At 36.4% G+C, this 20,862-nt stretch overlaps 2 protein-coding genes across 6 annotated transcripts in view; one reads left to right on the top strand and one right to left on the bottom strand.

Annotated features, from left to right (window-relative positions):
* The first annotated feature begins 2,931 nt into the window (after nt 1-2,931).
* LOC139959827 (ras-related protein Rab-2) lies at nt 2,932-19,122 on the top strand. The gene is made up of 7 exons (XM_071957708.1): nt 2,932-3,128; nt 8,905-8,976; nt 10,373-10,440; nt 11,259-11,341; nt 11,716-11,808; nt 12,453-12,633; nt 13,338-19,122. The coding sequence occupies exons 1-7, from the start codon at nt 3,083-3,085 to the stop codon at nt 13,431-13,433; spliced, it is 639 nt and encodes a 212-aa protein (XP_071813809.1). The 5' UTR covers nt 2,932-3,082; the 3' UTR covers nt 13,434-19,122.
* Nucleotides 14,396-20,862, bottom strand: part of LOC139959776 (exocyst complex component 2-like) — a 31,623-nt gene continuing 25,156 nt past the window's right edge. For all 5 annotated transcript variants that reach the window (XM_071957621.1, XM_071957633.1, XM_071957640.1 and 2 more), the window contains one exon: nt 14,396-20,593. In XM_071957621.1, coding sequence (XP_071813722.1) covers nt 20,509-20,593 — 85 coding nt within the window. In that variant the 3' untranslated portion in view covers nt 14,396-20,508. The remainder of the gene's footprint in view (nt 20,594-20,862) is intronic.

Raw genomic sequence — 20,862 nt, 5'->3', positions numbered from 1 at the left:
TTATGCCTTTTAGTTGTAACGTTGTTTATGCCAAATGTACTACACCCAACATTAGCCTGATAGAGCCTGAGCAAGATAGAGCATGAGCACGAAACCAAGACGACATTACTGATCCACTCTCAACCCCAGTACCAATTGCATCGAGACTGTATGCCAAAAGTGACTCGCAGCAAACAACTAACAATGTTTCTTCATTTACTTTTATTTTTTCAACGTGTGCATACATGTTCTCCAAATTCGAAGTATCAGTATATCACTAACCCCTGCTCCCACCTTAAGCTAAGGTTTCCACCATACCTAATACATGATAATAAAAAATATATATATATAGGCTATATATGTGAACATTATGAAAAAGAGTTTTGTCAATGAGCATTTATGACGTCACAGTAACGCTTATTTGCATATAGGGAGTGGGTGGGGTGGTTGGGTCCTCATTTTGTGACCCACGATGGGAAGTAGAACTACTTTCCAGACTGTATGTTGAGAAACCAATCTCAATTTCATTTCGCTAACTCAAGATTTGGTTTATTGAATGTATAACACGTTTCTTCTCAGGGCTAAACCTCTCCCTTCCCCAGGGATCGGAGTCGTTGATCACAAAAATTGGTATGATAGGACAGGAAAACGTTTAAAGAACATTTACCATGCCATGCTTATATCATGTGAAATTAGCATGTGATGGTAAATGTTCTTTTAACGTTTACCTGTCCTATTATAATGTGATTGTTGATTTATCCTTAATCCTTTATCCTCGGTGAAATACATATGTGTGATACAGTTGGATCAGGGTTTGCTTTCATAGCTGCCTTAGTTTGCTTCTGATGTGGATTTATCACACTCATGTCGTTTTGACCTAAAGATGCCGAACTTTTTCAACATTTTCTTAAGTGATCAACTTGAAGCACTGGAAGATCCCTTTAAAGCAGGGGTGGGCAACCTACGGCCCGCGCCGGGGCCAGATACGGCCCGTCAGTGACTTTTTGCGGCCCGTGAGATGTCTCAACAAAAAGATAAAAAATCAATCTATTTTACATCATCACAAAAAACAAGCTAGCTGCTTAGAATTTATCGGCACTAATGATGCTGTCAGGTAGGCCTATTATCCCCATTAACTGTACTGTATTGAAATTATGTTTTTGTGAATACAAATTAAGAACACACACCTATTGCTTGAAAGTCCGCGGAATCAAAGGTTTGAAATCAACAGCAGGTCGTTGGTTAGGTGCGGCCCAGTCAATTTTTCACCTCTTACGGTATATCTGGCCCATGCATTCAAAAAGGTTGCCCACCCCTGCTTTAAAGTAACTAACAGTTGAAGTGACTTTAAAAGAAGCATTTAACTCTTGATGATATCGATAGTAAGTCGACCGTGCGTTGCCCAGTTTATGTCATCATGAAGAGCATAATGGAAGTAACATGTCACATATCATGTTATGAAAACGGCCATGAATGCAAATATAGACTGTTGTCAAAATATGCTTAAATTTTGTTTAAGTTTTTTGGAAAATGCATCTGGCAACAAAATGGATAATATGAAGATTTCAAGATAGAAAGCTCCCGAATCAGGGGTGGCGGAATGATGGTATAATCTGAGGACACTTGGGGCAGTGGGACATGTGACTCTGATTTGAGGAAGAAAAGATTAGATGAAACTTTCCGCAAAATGTACCTTCTCTTCATTCTGTACCACAGTATTTGTATGAATATTCAACGAAAATGCACTTTTTATCATCACAAACATGGTACTTATTATTATAATATTTACAAAGAAGGGCATTTTTCAAAAGGCAAGTAGGTACGTTTGAGATATTTTGCAAACTGAGGTGGTGGGGAGGTAGCTGGGCACGTTACCGTACGCACTTAGACGTTCCAAAGACATCTAAGAATTCAATCTGCCCATGAGGCTCATCCCCTCTTGATTTTTTTTCTGGGTTTCTTAGCCTCACACCCCGATCGTATAGGTTACGCGGTTGTACCCCTGCCTTGGGCGATGATGCACTCGCACGCAAAACATGTTCAAATGACATATTTTATATTTATTTATGTGTTCTGTTTGTTATATTTTGTATGTTTTATATGTGCAGGGATCCTGGGAAGAACACTGGTTCACCAGTGACAGGATCCCTGGTTACGAATAAAGTTAATAAAAAATAATAAAAAAACAAACAGGGAAGGTGAAACAAGCTTTTATTACCACACACTTGCCACCAGCTGCCATACAGATACGCAATGATCATTTGTATTGCTTCCGGGGAAGCTATCAGAAAGTGAGGGAGTGGAGGAAGGAAAACGATGGGGTCTTCATCTGAAGAATTTTAGTTTTTTGAATACTAGGGTGGCCCAGATGAGACAAGGATTTTTTTAAATCACGTCCAAGCTTCTACATTTTTAAACTGTAGGAATTTCAGTCTTTCATAGATATTTTGACAACATTGATCACTGATAATTGGCTGACACCTCCTTTCGCTAATAGAAAGGATCCAGCTGAATAATTTAGAACTGCATTGGAGTACATCCGTACTTGAAACAGAGGGGAAAAAGACATAACTATATTCCCCACTGGGGTAGGGGTTGGGGCAAGAGTTGGTGGTGATTTAGACTGTGCTTTACTGATTTACTAAGTTACTTTCACAATGAGTTTGGGAGATTGAAGTTGAACTGTCAGGAAATAAATGTTGCTCAGTACAGTTGTTGCAACTTCCACTTTTTCTTGATGGTTAAAACCAAAGGCAGTTGGCAGGTTGCATTGATTTCGAAGGAAAAATAGTCTGATTGCCAGTCACGGGGCTAATTGTAGCAGTATAGTAACTTAAAACGTATGGACGATGTACGCATGCCCATTGGACTAATTACGTCAACATCACAACCATTGCTAGTACTTGTAATGATAATTCCCGACCTAGGTGCCTATGTTCATCATAAGACTTCGTACGTGTGCCTACGTAGTAATTTAGTACAGGTTCGAACTGCGCTCGATATGATACTACACTATATATACGTACTCATATTCAACGTGTAATTTATACATAGACGATACAAAAGACCTCTATTTTGCTGAAGAAACGTTGCACAAATTACGATGTCTTACGCCTATCTTTTCAAGTATATTATTATAGGAGACACGGGTACGTAGATATATGCTCCATTGATTTACAGAGGATTGTACTATCACGCATTTTATCTTAGCTGTAAATGTAATTTATAGGACTAAGTTAGGCCTAGCCTATGGCTAACCAGGCTGTACTGTAGTGTGACTTAGGTTTAGCCCTAGACAAAAGATAGGTCTAATTAAGATATGCCAAAACAGTAAGTTACAGGTTGAACGTTAATAATATTACAAAACATTCTACGTGCGTTACGATGCTACTTGCTAGAGTTAGTATTGGAACCTAATGCATAGCCTAGTAGTACTTAGTGGATGTGGTTCAAGTGCCATTCTGCCATACCATTCCGCCATACCATTCCGCCATAGGTTTCGAGCCTTTCCGCCATGGTGGTGCAACCACAATAATGTGCTCTTTCCACCATACAAAACTGCTTTACCATCAGAGTAACATGGCGAAAGGGCACTTTTTCTATGGCGGAAAGTACCGATAGCGGAATGACACGGCCCCCAGTGGATGTCACTAAGCAATACACTGTGTGTATCACTAGCCTTATGTAGAAGAGAAATTAGCATGCCATAGTCTGGGCCTACCAAAAGAATTTAAGTCTGTGTAAGTTGTGTAACATGTGTGCGATTATCATCTGAATAGCTTCAATGTAACTTTAACCTTACACTTACAGACTATACAGTTAATTAAGTCAGACTCCTATCGTTAGGCCTAGCCGCACTATTAACTTCTATCGGCTAACTGGATTGATTTCAAAACCCAATATTGCTAACAACAAGGCAAAGGCTTTGTGGAGCGATTAGATTGTCCACCTCACAATCATTCGGTTCCAGGATCAAAATTCCGCCAGGAGTCAGATTCTCTTGACCTTTTCAAAATCGCAGTAGTGATGTGCGGAGTCTTCCATGGATTTGGTATTTTTGGTTTGTGAACTTGGGAAAAGAGGTTTGTTTCTGTTCTTCACTTGGCTTCGAAACAACTTTGTGTGTGATGGCTGCACTGCAGTGATGTCGAATGGGGTGCCTTTGCCTACCTAAGTTTTTGAAAAGTGGTCAGATGCTTGGGCAACACTCCTGTCCCTCGGATGGGGACGTTACATGGCAGTCTCGGGAGCAGGAATGGAAGCGAATTCCCACACCTGCCTCTGAACACTTTTCAAAAAGAGAAGGCTTTAAATAAGCCATTGTTCATCCACGATCTAACACGGATTGGGTCTCAAATAAGCTACTGTAAGGCTTCATGATCCTTGGGTCGCTCAACTAAACTAAACAAAACAAAACTAAACTAAACTAAACTAATGTGTCATGTGTCATGTACTTAGTTGTGTTTTACAGTGCATTTGAATGTTCAGAAGTGGTTGCTTCAATGGGTTCACCCGGGGGGGGGGGGGGTTGATTTTGTTGGAATAATACAACTGTAACTACCTAGGCTAAGGTGAAGTTCATCTCGCAGATGAATGATTACTTTATTAAAACACAGTAACTTATTCCGTATATGTAGCGTGGTCTTTGTCAAACTTTGTAGGCCCTGTTAGGGTTAGTAACTATACAAAATCATACATTCAGGTCTATACTGAGTGCACTTCACAGAAATGATCACCAGAAAGAATGTGTTGATCTTTGACCTCATTGCAAGCCCCCATATTGAAGACAAAAGGAGTTCACTTACTGTACAAGCATATCCAAATTAAACTCATCGTCGTTTTGCTAAGGAAAATTACTGTAAAAATGTGATTTTCACACTGGTACAGAAGTTCTTTTGTCAACATTCTTCAATAGTAAAGCGATATATTTTCATTGGGGGAGGGAGGGGGTGGGGATAGGCAGTGACGCGGTGTGTGCAGGTTGGGTGATTATGTTAAAACAAAAGTTTTGAGGAATTTTTAGTGAGTGGGATATGGTCTTCACATAATGTCAAGTAAAAGACATACTAGTATTGAGAGTGTGGAAAATCTCTGGAAAGAAAAGAGAAGTAGGTTAGAGTTGTTAATTTATGGGGGTAATAGGGGTTTATTGGACAGTAACATATCTCCTTTTCATTTGACAAATGTGTAAAATGCTGATTGCAGTCATGACTGTGGGCTATTTTTCCTCTTTTCTAACGTTTCACACAGTTAGCATTCTGATCAAATGAACTGAAACTTATTAATTATCTTTCAAATTTGTGTAGATAGCAGCTTTGGAGGATCTGATTTCTGTCTCCCTATAAACTAATATGGTTCCTGTGTACAAAAGTTGCTCGACAGCTTTTGTACATGTATGTAATATATGTAGTGAATTGCCCATTTTCCATAGTATTTTGCGATATACTATGTGATATTACCAGATTTCATTTTGTTTCATTTATTTATTTGTTTTAAATCATTCCCTGATTTATCATTCTCTGATACTTCAAAGAACTGAGTTGGATAGGGGTGTCTGTGCAATCATGGTTTATTTGTAGGCAATCAACTAGTTTCATTTAGTGTACTATATAAAAATAGGTTCACATTGTGATTTTATGTAACTTTATACCTTAACATTCACACATATTATAATCTGATATGTACAAGCTGAAGCGTTGATGTTGAATTATTTCCTTGCACAAATGTCATGGTTTCGTTGACCTTCTCTGAATTTATCCCATTATGTAATTTTAGCGTATAAAGGGGTCCCAGAAATTAATATCATAACTTCTCTACAATATGTCGGAGAGAAGAGGAAGTACATGTAGGAAAATAGAGGAGACAGATGTAGAATATCTATCTATTTAATCTGAACTTTGGAACATCCTTCCCACTGACATTTAAAACACCTAATGTCAACACTTTTAAAAGAAAACTTAAGACTTACCTGTTCTCAAGATCATATTTTTTTAACTTGACTTTGGTTGTTAGGTGCTATATAATTTTTTGGATTGATTGATTGATCTATGTTTTCAGAATTGTTTCATGTTTGAAACTATACTGATTGCATGCATAAATTACAATTAAGTGCATACCCCATGAGGTCATACAGTATCCTTGTGTGTTGTAGAATAGTTGCGTCATTACAGTTTTAAATGGGAATATACAGTACTGTACTGATCTATTGATTATAAATAAAGGAAACAAACATAACACGTAAGAGTCTGTATGTGTGTACTGTGATCACTTTTGCTAAATACAAATTTGTGCAATTTCACCAATCCATTGTAATAATATAAATAATATACATAATGGTCATCAGCGTTTTCATTAAATTTTACTAGCAGTCAAGAAAAGGGTCATTCTAGCTCAAAACTTCATGCTCCGTCCACTATCAGAATGTTTACCATCATTTGGTCAATTACTGAAGCTATTTAACAACGGCTAAAAGAGAGTCTTTTGATATTTAAAGTATACAACAATTTTTAGCCTGCTAAGGATGAGGCCAATCGTTTTGAACCTCTAGGCTGTCCAGTTGAATTACTGCTGAGTATCATGGTTTGGGGAGCTTACAGTGTTAATTCAACACTGATTTCAGTTGTTAGCAAATAGCATACATAACAAATGAAGAAAAAAAAAAAAAAAAGGGAAGCATTTGTCCTTAGAGTGACCGCACAGATTATGGCAAGAATGAAAGAACTGTTTTAACGAAACTGAGAATGTGAAGGAAACTTTGGCGGTCTTGCTTTGGGACTTGCTTGGAGAACTTCCTTGATCTTTGCTTAAAAGATAACCCAGGCTGTTATAACTAATGATGTTACAGTGTAACTGTCTGCTACAGTACTTGTCTGTGAGTTGAAGTTTTTACTAAAATCAAAGATTTAACATTGTCCAGTTTAATCTGAGATCAGTTCAGACCTTGATGATAGATCCGTGAAGCATGATGATATGACTGTAATTCTCCCAAGCTTTGTGAACAGTGGCTAGTTGGACTGGGATATGAGCCTTTGTCTAGATTGTTTCTGCATGGATTCATCCAGATTGAATTTGTGCTCCCAAAGTCGGTAATTAGTCTCAATTACTATAAAGTGTCTGAAAGTTGTTGTTGTACAGTAGTACAGTATGTATTGGGTTGAACTCAGAAACTGGTTCCTAATATGATATCGATTAAGAGTGCTGCCAAGTGTGTCGTCGTCATCGTGGTACAGTATGTTAACTGTTATCCATATTAAACCAAAGCTGCCACAGTACCTCACAGTGCCACAGCTGCCACAGTGCTTCACCTTATCATAATCGGGTCTAATTCTTTTCTATTGTCAAAGTCATCGATAAATTTAACCTTAAATTTTTCGCCCAAAAAAAATGCTAATAAATGTTGACATTGCAAGAATGAAAGTGAAAGCAAGTTTCTTTCCCTTTGTGGTTTCTGCTGTAAAGTGCTCAGGAAAAAAAATATGAAATAGGGACCCTAGAAGAGAGATTTTCTTTCATTTGCATATAACTTTCCAGTCAATTTTTCCCTTGGTTGATTATACACAGATATCTTAACTGCATAGAAGTGTGAACTTTTGACATGTTTTGTATATTCAATTGTATGAATTTACACTATTATAATGCAGTGTGTGTACTCGTGCTCACATAACCTTTATAAGGAAGATGCACTATTCTGCTACATGTGTTTCAAAGGTTGTACTTAGTGACTCTAACAGCTCACTGATAATTTGTGTACACATTCAATCAGTGTTTCTTATTAAGGGTGAATGAACCTCTCCCCCCCTCCCCTTGGGGGTGCAAGGCAGGTCTCCAACTCTCCATGGGGGTTCAAAGCTGTCCATAAAGGCACAAACAGCAAAGCAATCAAGGGCTGCGAGTAGGGAAAAAGGGTTAGCAAGCATTGAAATAGATGAAGATCATTATTTTCATGCTCTACATTATTATGCTGTTACGTGATGGTTTGAGATCATGAAATGATGCAGCACAGGTGAGGGTATGTAGGATTGTAGTGCAGCACATGTTTCAGCCACATAACAAACAGCAGGAGAATAACAAACTAATTGCATTCTGCCTGGATATAAAAAAAACTCTCACTAACAAGTACAGTTTTGTAAACATTAATTATCACGTTCCTGTTGAAAGCAACATGGCTTCATGTATATATACATTACCATTTAAAGCTCAGAATATTTCCTTGCTTATGAATTTGAATGGAACTGAGTGAAGGTGTTGTAGGATGTCTTATCATGGAACACACAGTAAGCCCACATAGATGTTATGTTGAATGATTACAGTTTATAAACCAACCCTCTGTTGTGCTGTTCTATTTATATTTTATAAAATACATAAATGTTCAATGAAAGCTTGATTGACTCAATCAATCAGTGCACATATATATATTATTTGTTCAGGTGAGGTTTGAACATTTGCAGCTCTAGCCATTTTGTTCCTCATTACATTTCAAAATGTTTACTGCTCATTCTCATGTTTGTATTTAAGAATCTGGCACATACTGTGACTTTATAATTTTTGTACAGAGTTGTAAAGATTATAAGATCTAAAATTAACAAGTCTTTGGAGATGATTTATAAGTTACCATCTTTCTTTCAATGTTTTTACACATTTTTTTACATATATTTTTTATATATGAAGTTTTTACATATTTGAAGCCAGTAACTATAGCATAGTAGCTTGGAGTGGAATCAAGTTGATAAATTAAGCATGTGTAGCAAATTTAGGTCAATAGCTTGACTTATATGTGTAGTTTCTTGTGGCAGAAGGAAGACTTAAACTTAGCAGCACATTAATCAGCATTAATTGTGATTTGCTTTTTGTTTTCCATGGAATTTAATGCACTCTTATATTTAAAAAAATATATATAATTATTATTTTTTTTTTCTTTCTATTCAGGTGTTGGGAAATCATGTCTACTCTTGCAGTTCACAGACAAAAGATTTCAACCTGTCCATGATCTTACAATAGGTACGGTAAATGTAAATCACCCATTAGGTTCATTTTTACCCTATTTTCACTCAGACACATGCATTTTGTTGTCTGTAGGTTGTCTACCCAAATTTGGAACTAAAAAAGCACTTTGGGAATTTCCACTGACCCAATTATTTAGGGTCACCGCTCACTGCATATTCCTTTTAAACCTAAAACTCCTGAGGTATATAGCTTCGTTGATGCTTCCTGGGGCAGGAAGGTATGGGGGAATGATATAGTGTGTAAATTTTGCATAGCAGTTTTGAAAGCCCTGAATTTAGTCTCTCATAAATACTATAGTTAATACTGTGTAACAAAACTGCTATGCATCTTTGCACTTGTCTAGCAGTTTTCCCCAATTTGCAGATCTATAGCATTTTGCCATCTGATACCAAGTAAAAATTAATCCCTGACTACCGCCCTGAGGTTATTTGTAAATATACTCAAACCAGCAAGTTTGAGTGTATATTTTCTCTCACAAAGTGGTTGAAAAATCACAGCCCTCCTCCATTCTCCTCAAATACAATTTTTCCATTCCAAAACTTAAAATGTATTCAGTATGAAGTACATGACAATGACTCACCCCGAAACATGAAATGTGATAATATTCTCTCTTCTCCAATGCTTAAAGCATTGAAATTGATCAATTTTACCATGCTAGTCCATTATTAAATCCCATTTAACAAAGTAACCCACAATAGTTGAAATGTCATTTTCAGGTAGTGTTCAAGCAAAATTTCAAAAAAGTGGAAAAAATACATACATGTGTATCGTAATAAATTATGAAAAGTGTCTGGCTGACAAAATAATGAGGATTGAGTTAAACTCACTGATAACTCACTTTAACATTCATTGGGTGAAAAAAAATATTCTGGAAGGAAGTCTTACAGATAGTTAATTAACTTTATAATTGCAATTTTGATTTTAAGAAATCCTCATGTGTGTGGAAAAATTTCCGTCCAAATTCAAAACGCCGCCTTATGGCGGGTTCCCATTTAATTGATCCTCGAAGTGATCTCTTTTTCCATTTTCATTTTAGGACTTTTCCTGTGGCTTGATAAAGGCTTGTCTAAAGATTGTAATCTGTCATTTTGTCTGTCTTCATGGCTGTCTGTTCTTCCCACAGTATTGACATACAGTATATCAAAAAGTCTAATTGTTCTGACATCTGTCAGTCGCCAGTCTGTTATAGCTCACTGTATCATGAAATAGTGTTTTTTCATCTCTATTCATTCTTGGTTAAATATAAACTCTACATTCAGCCATCTTTGAATATTTGATGGATGTATCCAAGTTACAATTTAGTGTGAGGTGATACCTACTCTTAGATCTGTATCTGCTTTTTCCTTTCCTTATTTTATTTTTTATTATGATTTATTTTTAATTTTTACAGGAGTTGAATTTGGTGCAAGAATGATTAATATCGACGGCAAACAAATAAAGCTACAGATATGGGATACAGTAAGTGGAAATTAAAACAATCAGTAGTAAACAAACTAATTAGTGAAATTGAAGGTGTCTTGCCTATTTCGTTAGTTTTTTCGTAACAGATCTCTCTGATGATATGTCGGTTTGGGTTACTTATTTTAAAAAGGTTAAAACTATTCAGAAGTTAACCATACCTTAAAATGGCGTTTGTTTTTATCTTTATAGTAAAAATTGTTATTCTGCCAAGTTGTTGGAAGATAAACTTCTATCCTCTTTCAACGTATGATTTCTTCCTTAAGTAAAAGTGGTTCACATGTTCACACTTGCAATACTGGTGGATGTTAGTCAGAATCCCCCTCCTCCCATTCTCCCCAGAAAAAAAATCCTATGGAAGAGTTATTAGGATTTATAAACAAAGGATCAATTGTAACAATGTAAGTCAGGAATGAAGAGCTGCTGTCATGATGACATAAAGGACTTAGTCTTAATTATAAGAATCATTCCAGACATTCAGGTATTGTAGAACTTCCTGTCTGTTGATCTACCTGTACTATATAACATATAGACACTGATATTCTGCCTAAAGCAATCCTTCAATATCAAGCCAGGTATTTACTATATAATGGATGGTGTTGACTGTATACATAACTATGTATTAAGGAATGGTGTTGACTGTTTATCACTATAGTAATGGACCAGTGTTTACTATAACTATATATATTAAGGGATTGTGTTTGACTGTATATAACCATATATTAATGAATGGTGTTTGACTGTATATAACCATATATTAAGGGAATGTCTTAACTGCACATAACGAAACCAATGGATGGTGTTTGTCTTTATCTTAGGCCGGTCAAGAATCATTCCGTTCAATTACAAGATCATACTACAGAGGTGCTGCTGGTGCCCTGTTGGTGTATGACATCACAAGGTAGGAATTCTTTACCCATTTCCTCGATCTTTCGGTTTTACATATTTCTTTGTGTGTTGATGTGTGTTTGTGTGTGTTGATGTGTGTTGAAGTGTCCTTGTGTGTTTTGGTTGCAGTCTGCGTACTAATAAGATCCTGCTTTGATCAAATATTTTCTGGGTCCTAACTTTTATAATTGTTTATTTAAAGTAAAGATCAGACAGAATTTGCATACTGTAGCAATATTTGTGTTAACCAACTATGCTGAATCATTTTTGGTAATTTCAAAAGTTGTTTAGAATATCTAGTCTAGTTTGCTATTTATTGCTTCTTCTTTTTTTGTATATGTTATATATTGCTGCTTTGGATTATTTTTGCTTTCTATCTTTTCACAGGCGAGACACATTCAATCACCTTACCACCTGGCTAGAAGATGCTCGTCAACACTCTAGCTCAAACATGGTTATTATGTTGATTGGGAACAAAAGGTAAATATCATACTTAGGGATGGGAATTGGACCCGTGGGGGGGGGGACAAAAATAAGATACCAAAGTTTTACATTCATAAACTTCACTCACTTCATTCTTCCGTTTTCAATATCATTTTTGTTAGAACGAATGAAAATGTTACATTTATACTGCTCTAAATCTCCAACAGATGTTAAACATTCCAGAAATACTGTTTTCCTAACAAATGTAAAAACAAAGCTTTTTCAATAGATGGAGTGATCAGACCATACATTGTTTAGTATAAGAATGTTGATGTTTCTTGTTAATGTCATTATCTGGTACAGCTAATTACTGCCTGTGTTTGCCTCCTGAGTGAGAGAAGTTCTTCCACAAATGCAATTATTCTTTGTGAAGAAAGTATTGGACTGCAATCTAATTGTTTGTAATACTAAAAGTCTAGTAATATTACCACAGGTTGGTAACTAAAACTTAAGAAGTTTGCTTGAAAACTCATTAGTTTAATTAGTTAGTTAGTTAGTAAGTTAGTTAGTTAGTAAGTTAGTTAGTCAGTTAGTCAGTTAGTTAGTTAGCATAATTAGGATTGCATGTGATTTGGTGAGTGTTGTCCGACACTTTGTCCCTGTGTGAAACCTGTTTCATTCTGTTTTGTGTTTGTCACCAGTGACCTGGAGGCAAGAAGGGACGTACAGAAGGAGGAAGGAGAAGCGTTCGCCAGGGAACACGGTCTGATATTTATGGAGACTTCTGCCAAGACTGCAGCAAATGTGGAAGAAGCTTTTATCAACACTGCCAAGGAAATCTACCAGAAAATACAAGAAGGTGTTTTTGATATCAACAATGAGGTAAGTCAATATAGATGATTATATCATTTTAAGAAAAACAACAACAAAGATTGAAGGTAGTCAGTATAGACCCCAAAACTATAGCATGCTATAATAGCTGGAAGTTTAAAAAAAGTACTTTCCTGGAGGTCTTTACTCTCCAAATTGTTCTCAGACATTGTTAAGGAACACACAAGATGACTGAATGTCCCAGTGAGGAAAATTTCCTCAAAGGTTGTAATATAAACAGTTTAAGGATTTTGACCAAAGGTGACCATATTTAGATTTCTAGAATATTTGGGGCCAATACAGCATAGCATACCTTTAATAACATATCCCCTTGGGTTGCCTGATGAGCAAAAGTAGGTGTTGTAAAAATTTATATCCATGAGAGACACTTGCCACATGACGTCACAACTTGACATTACAACTCTGTGGCGGTAAATGTGGCAGCAATGTGGCGAATTTCGTCTCAGGTTTTTCTCATGTTACAGATTCTCACTTAGGTGTTTTTATTGGTAAGATCAATTTAAAAGTAATTCTAGCTACATAATTTCCAAATGATGTCTCATCTTAGAACTTCCTGTAAATTGCATTGTTAATTGGGATCTTTCTTTGCAAACTCGAAAGAACTTGTAATTATTATGTAATTATTATGATAGTTCTCATTTTCATCCTTTTTTCAATGCACAAATCGCAAAACTTTAAATTTACTTCTGTTTCAGTCTAATGGAATCAAAATAGGACCACAGCATTCACCGAACAACCCCTCGGGCCCAGCGCCAGGAGGTGACCGCAGTCAAGGGGGTGGATGTTGCTAGATAGGCTGCTCACTGTACACCAATCATTCTAAGGCAACACCATCGCCAGCAGTCCCTTCTTCCATACAAAGCTTTGTGTAGGTTGGATCATATGACCTTTAACCCCTGGCAGGGTTACGCTATCAAAGAGTAGGAGAAAAGAGAAAAATAGAAAAAAGAACAGAACAGAACAGAAAGCAAATGTTTATCTCACCAGATCATCAAATTTGGACATTTAATGAGAACCAGTAACGACTGCTGTTTGTGAAAGGTTTGTAGCAAAGACAACCTCATGTGTTGTCTAGTACAGTCCCTTTGCCTTAAGAGTTTTTTTTTTCCGCTTGTAAATTAAGTGTCCTCCTTATCTTGTGTTTTAGAAGGTAGTCTTATAGAGGGAAAAACGTATAACATGTAGATGTAAGTAGCATGGGTGTTACAGACCTGTGAACATTACAAACTTATCTTACGCTCTATCTTTCTGCTAATAGACTGTATCGAAAGGAGAATAATTATTGGTAATTGTTTGATAGATTGATTAATAGATTCTGTTGTTTGAGTAATATCTTCCATCTCTTCCATGGTTAACAGTAAAATAAAGAAAAGGATATATATTTCCAAAAAACAGGAGAATGTTTTACTTTAATTACCAAGCACCATGTTACATATCAACCACTGAACCATTGCAAAAATATTGTATTGTGATGAATACAAGATAGCATAAGTTATAGTGATGCACTGTTACTTTGCTTCAGTGTCTTGTACAAAATGCGCTGTCTCTAAAGCATTGTGAAGCATACAGGATAGCATACTAACCTACACTTCAGTGTCTTGTACAGAAATATGCACAAGGCCCTTGCATACATGCTCCTGTGCTTCAGTTTCCAAATGCATTAATGCTAAAGCATTGTGAGAAATGCAAGACAGCCTAAGCTACTTGTTGCACAGAGCCCTTACATGCTTTAGCATCTGATACAAAAAATGAATTTTATGTAGATCATTCTCATTGGGAAGCATACAAGACAGCAAATACTGTTCAGATGCATAGAGCCCATGAATACTCTGCTATATATTCTTTACATGTTAGAGTCTTGTACGAACATACAGTACATTCAAAGCATTTTCAGGCATTAGACAGCATAAGTAGTTAAGATGTATAAAACCCTTGCATGCTTTACTATGCCTTAGAGCCTTGCACACAAATGTATCAAATCCAGTGCATTATGGGTCAGAAGAGACAGCATGTTTAAGACATGTAGAGCTTGTTGCATACTTTCCTATGTCAGCACAATACCAATATGAAATGCAGTCCTTTTATGTAGCAGATTTTTGATGTCAGTGCATGTTATCAATGCACTGCTGGGTTGAATTATGCCTCTTATATTATTGAGCTTGAAAAGAGCTACATGCTCCATGAATATGCATAAAGAATTGCATGATTTTGCAAATTTTCAGCTTCCAATGGTTGAATCCACCTAACTATTTGGTGTTCTTGGTTTCTCCATTTTTATTTTTATTGAGATTATAGGATCAGATTCTTGTGAAAATGGTTAAGATGATTTCTATGTATTCAAACTAATCTCTGAAGTATTTGATCATTTTTCTTGCATCAAAACTATTATAAGCAAAAAAAAGTCAGTCTTAATTTAATTAAGCTGAACTGTTTGGTTCTGTTGTTTTGTTTTGAGAGGTTTAGGGAGCAGATTAAATTTTAATTGATGAACTCACACTATTTGTTAATTGATCAAATATTGGTCTAATCGGTGATGGAACCTAGGTTGATGGTGACTGTTAACATGGAGATGAAGTACTAAATATGATTGGAATGTTTCAATGAAAGTCACAGGAAAAGCATGAACTATAGAAAGTAATAATGATAGTAGCGCTATTTTTTTTTCACTTTTTTTTTCTTCTCTCGATGTATGTGCAATGGTTAATGTTCAAATTAATTTCGTAGATAACAAATCTGGTTGACCATCGGTATCTGGTCAGCAGAGATAAAAGAACTGAATAAATATGAAACTAGAGGGTAAGCAGTATATAATTATTATTTGTATTATTAAATTTCATAAGGCATGATGTAGTAGACAGCTGATTTGGCATCTGTGATAACCTGCATCCAAAGTGGAGAGAGAAATCGATCTTCAAGCAAACTGAACTTTGCGACTCCACTCTCCATGTAAGAGATGGTTCCAGTTCAGTCGAAATAGTTCATTATCTCTAGTTGTCCTGGGTCAAATGGATTCTTTTAAAACATTTAAAAGCTTCAATGCTTCAACATCATAATGGTAAATAAATATAGCGGTGAAAAAAGCCTATCCAAACTTTTTGGTAAAAGTGAACCAAAAGCAATGTACCTTTACTCATGCGATGTCAATTACTCGATCAAGTGTACCATTCTTAAAGGAAAAACTCACCCAAAGATAGTTTAATGCATCAACATTTTTATTGGTAGGTAGAGAGTGGTGGAGAGCTCCAATGTTTTAGGTTCTAACCAAATCGGAGCAATTTACGAATATTGTGCCCATCATCAGTGAGTTGCTTCCCTGTGTCATCTATATTGGAGAGTCCTTTTCATTTCAGAGAAGATACAATCAACGTCAATTAGTGGTTTACTAACTATTTTTTTAAACCTGTCGTTACTTTTCTGTCTGTCGCAGACTTTTGACACAGGATTTTTCAGCATTATGTTTTTTTCTTCAATGCATTCCATTCTCATGTATTAGTTAGTCCTTACAAAGGAAGCTGATTCCTGCCAGGGAACATATCGACAGCCATTACCCCCAAACATCAGCGGTAATGATTGTGTATCGCAGACGTTTTGATCTTTGTAATATCTTATATCGAAGTCAGTAACACCATGTATGGACTCTAAATTACAAATATTTTCCTGAATTATTTTATAAAAGTTAAGTGCGTTGACATTTTGCATAGTCTGCTTACCAAGCTGGTCATTTTTGCTGAAGTAGAAAAACTTGATTTTAACGGTAACAAGCATTGCATTGAAGTAAGTCTGTCATGATAATATCTATGACATCGTTTGATAATTCTGACCGACACATATTTTGTGTGTGAGACACTCCGTAAATCACAGAGATCTATGAGACTAGTAGCAGTCAACGACTTTTTCAAATTTTGATGATGATTTTTTGATGATGAAATTTTGATGATGATTCAAATTTTGATGATAATAATTATTACATATTATTTATAAATCCAACTTGCAGAGTCTTAATCATCTGGAATGAAAGACACGTAACTTTGTGGTTGAGAACCATTTCTTGCCGTTACCAAAATGAAAGCTTTGTCACAAACAGCTTGTCATGCTAGGAACAATGTAAGAATGTGAAAATGTTTTCCTCACATTTCCTTGCCCATCCCTGTTCCGTCTTCTGTGACATGTATGAGGAATGAATTATTAGATGTGAGTACTATTGTAAACGGTCATGATCTACATTGTGGAAGGATGTTCTTACTTTCTGCAAAACCTAAGATATGTATGTCAAAGTTAGTTATAGTCTATTTACAGCAGTTCTCTGCAATGAAAGACCGAATCTCGTAAAAGACACGAAAAAGCACCCTTCTTACGTCTCGTCCGTTAAGTTGTTAAAATTGAAGGAGAAACAATTTACTTCATCACGATGTTATATGGAGGCTTGTGACAAATGACATGCCCTAGATAACTAAAATAAGATGTTGTATTCCATGTGAGAAATATCAGTTTGAAAGTTATGTGACTGGCTAACAGTTTGTGAGTATATGTCATAGTGCTACCAAGGCGGAGAAAATATCACAATCCTTGGTAAGAAAGCAGTATTGCTACTGAAGACAAGGCCAATGTAAACTTTAGTAACAAACATTGGAAATACCACTTTTCTTGAAGAAAAACAGAGTTACAGATATAGCCACACTAGTGGCTCTGTGATGTCATAGTTAGACTTGCTCAAGTCTTTCAAATGAAAGAACATCTGGAACATGTTTGAGCTCTATTCATCTGTTTAACCTCAAAACTGTCCACTCAATAGTGTAAAAATCAAACCTAAAAGCGATTTCAGCAGTCGCCCTCTTTAACATTACTTCGAACAGAAGAAAACTGGAGATGAATTTGTACATTGTCGTAATAGTTCCCTTTGGATGTGCCGTGGAGTGGATGTTGCTCTTTGATGTAGAGACCCTTGTTGACATGGTGATGTACAAAAAAAACAAAGTTGGAATGGTCATAGGTTTTACCTATTTCGATGTAAATTATTCGCCTTACTTCTTCTGGTACTAAATGTCTCTTTCTTTGTATTTATCCTTTTCAATATCGTCTCTTCATTTATCATTTTTTCTTCTACTTTCAGCGGTTGTAAACTTTTGTGATTGTTCATTTTCCGTTTAGCTTGTAATGAATGTAAGTGATATATCTGAAAGTTTTTGTCATAAATGTGTAAAAAACTTGATTTGCAATCGTAGATGCTACAAAAAAAAAAGGGAAGAAAAGTAATGAGATAATATTAGTAAAGCTGAGATTGAGGTCTTTTCTTTGTATCTTCTGATTTTCCTAGTATGTATCTTCCACAGCTTTTTATTCTTAGTTGGGTTGCTCATATAAACACTGTTTAAAAAATGAACAGGTAAATTGGGATAAGTTGTAAAAATATTTAAATTTCCTCATGAATTTACTAAGTCACTTTTTTTTTAATTTTCTTTAAAGTTGCTTAACTGCTACAGAGAAGTGATATAAAGAAAGGCTCTTTGCAAAACAAGTTTGAATCCAAATTCCCAATTATTTGTATCAATAACAGATAATAATGGAGCAATTGATTTTGTGACATCAGGGTTAAGCCTTATCCCGATGACGTTCTTCACAGACTACAGCACAAGAACTGGTCCAGGATGGTATTTATCTGGAACCTTCAAGCAAACTTACAATTTGAATTTGAAGAGTTGCATGTAAATGACATTCGTTCCGAAAGGAAGCAAGCAAAATATGCCTAGCAAGTGCTCTGCAAACTACAGCATTTTATTCCCTGTAGGATAATGGCTTCACCTAATTAAGGGTTGTTAGGTTTTTTTTCAGAAATAGGTCTAAGAAAGGTCGAAGAGCCTATTGACTCCGAGGAGCCCTATAAGACATGTTGGAAGAGTTGATATAATATTTGGACATTTTAAGTGACCATTTATCAATGTAGGTGTATATCTGAAGGTGTGCTGTAGTCAGAAACTTGTTGAACTATACCGAACTATGTCTGCAATTATATTGTCGATATGGTTACTCCCCATTACAACGGCACATCTCAAATACATGAGTGCACGGAATTAATTTTGTAAAGAGAAACTGCTGCAACTGACAGATGAGATAATTTGGCTTTCAAGGTTGTTCTGATCTAATTTGTCAGTAATGCACAGGATTTTGCTTAAACAATTAATTCAATACCTCTTTGTAAACAACGGCATCTTATTTTTGCTGCATTGTAAAACTTTTCAGCACATGTCCAATAGCAATCTTTGAATTTTGAGGGAGGTTTATTTGTGCAGCACATGACACATAGTAATGTAATGTGGAGTGAATGTTAAACTTGTTTGGAAGCTTAGAATTTAATTAAGTGCCACAGAGTCAGTGTATAATGTCACATAGCTCAGTGAAATGATATGTGTTTATCTCAACATGTTAGCCAGAGATCTTGTTGTTAACAAAACTTTAAATATAAAAAGTCAGTTCACAATCATATTTTATTCATGTTTTTCATCACTTTTGTGGTTTGCTTCATTGTAGTGTAATCAAATCACTAGCTAGCCGCACAATCATAATAAAATTGAAACACTACTATAACACATACACAAAAATGATACAACCATTACCAAAATTGGCTTGGTACAGTCATTTATTTCTAGAGTAGAAAAGCAAATTAAATATTGCACAATTGATAAATGATGGTTTAGTATTTTCTACAAAAATAACCTTAACAAAATAAACTGTTTTGTAATGGCATGCAAGAAACTGAAATTTGTTATTGACAAGTTTAGGCCCTGTCTGTCTGGGGCCTCTGTGGCAATCATTAACTGCACAACTTAATACAAAAATTTGTCTGTTGAAAATGGATTTGGATGAACAAATCTGTCGACCTTGGAACTCTCAGAATTCTGTTAAATTTCAGAATATATTACTTACAATTTGACGTATGACATATCTCTGAGATCATCAAAGGCTTTGAAAATATTTGGCAAGATATGATATTATTTTCCTATGCCATATCCTTACCAGCTAGGAGTTACTATGAATCTTACAACTTTCAACAGATGGAAAAAAAAAAAAAATTGAACAGTTATTTTTAAATTGTCTAAATTTTACTATGCTTGAGTGAGTACACCCAGATATTATAACTGCAGATTATAATTGCAATGTAACCTGTTAGAAAGGAAACCAAACTCTTGCAAACGTACAATAAAACTCTGGTATTCAAATTAAGCTCTGAACTTTTTGGGTACCCACCAAAGAATTTTGGCAACCTTAAAAAGGGTACGCGTCCCCCCTCCCCACAACTTTGGATACCAGGATTGTAATAGAAGGGCAAGTCACATGATCGGTCACACTCCCGATGAAGTGCAGCTGTGATCCATGGCACTATGGTAGGTCCAGCAGGGAGAGGGCAAGTCGTGATCAGTCACACTCCTGATGAAGTGCAGCTGTGATCCATGGCACTACTCTGGTAGGTCCAGCAGGGAGAGGGCAAGTCATGTGATCGGTCACACTCCCGATGAAGTGCAGCTGCGATCAGTGGCACTACTCTGGTAGGTCCAGCAGTAAGGGGGCAAGTGATGTGATCGGTCACACTCCCGATGAAGTGAAGCTGTGATCGGTGGCACTACTCTGGTAGGTCCAGCAGTAAGGGGGCAAGTGATGTGATCGGTCACACTCCCGATGAAGTGAAGCTGTGATCGGTGGCACTACTCTGGTAGGTCCAGCAGGGAGAGAGCAAGTCACGTGATCGGTCACACTCCCAATGAAGTGCAGCTGTGATCGGTGGCACTACTTTGGTAGGTCCAGCAGGAAGGGGGCAAGCCATGTGATCGGCCCCCCTTTAATGGACTTGAAAAGTGAAGCAGCTGTGATCGGTCACAGCGACATTGGATCGGAAGTGAAACACTGTCGCACGAAACCACACTCGTCTTGAAACTTTTGTAGCAACTTTTGCAGTAACCTGCAAAAATGAAGTAAAAAATGAAGAGGAAGTTGTTTCTTTGACTACGTCCAGACATAAAACCCTGGTCGTGTGTTTTACCCCTCCCCCCCCCCCCCGTACTGATGCCACACAGGCTGCTTCGAGGTAATCTGTACCCCACCCAGGGCTGTGGTCGAGTGGAGTCTCTACCACTAACTCTCAGTGACTCAAGTCACTGTACCATCATCCCTATGGAAACTATATGGAACAATACCTTTGCGAGTATTCTGCTCATGTTCGAGGAAGGA

Source organism: Apostichopus japonicus, chromosome 3, assembly GCF_037975245.1.
Source record: "Apostichopus japonicus isolate 1M-3 chromosome 3, ASM3797524v1, whole genome shotgun sequence".
NCBI lineage: Eukaryota > Metazoa > Echinodermata > Holothuroidea > Aspidochirotida > Stichopodidae > Apostichopus > Apostichopus japonicus.
This window is presented reverse-complemented; position numbering and strand designations above follow the sequence as displayed.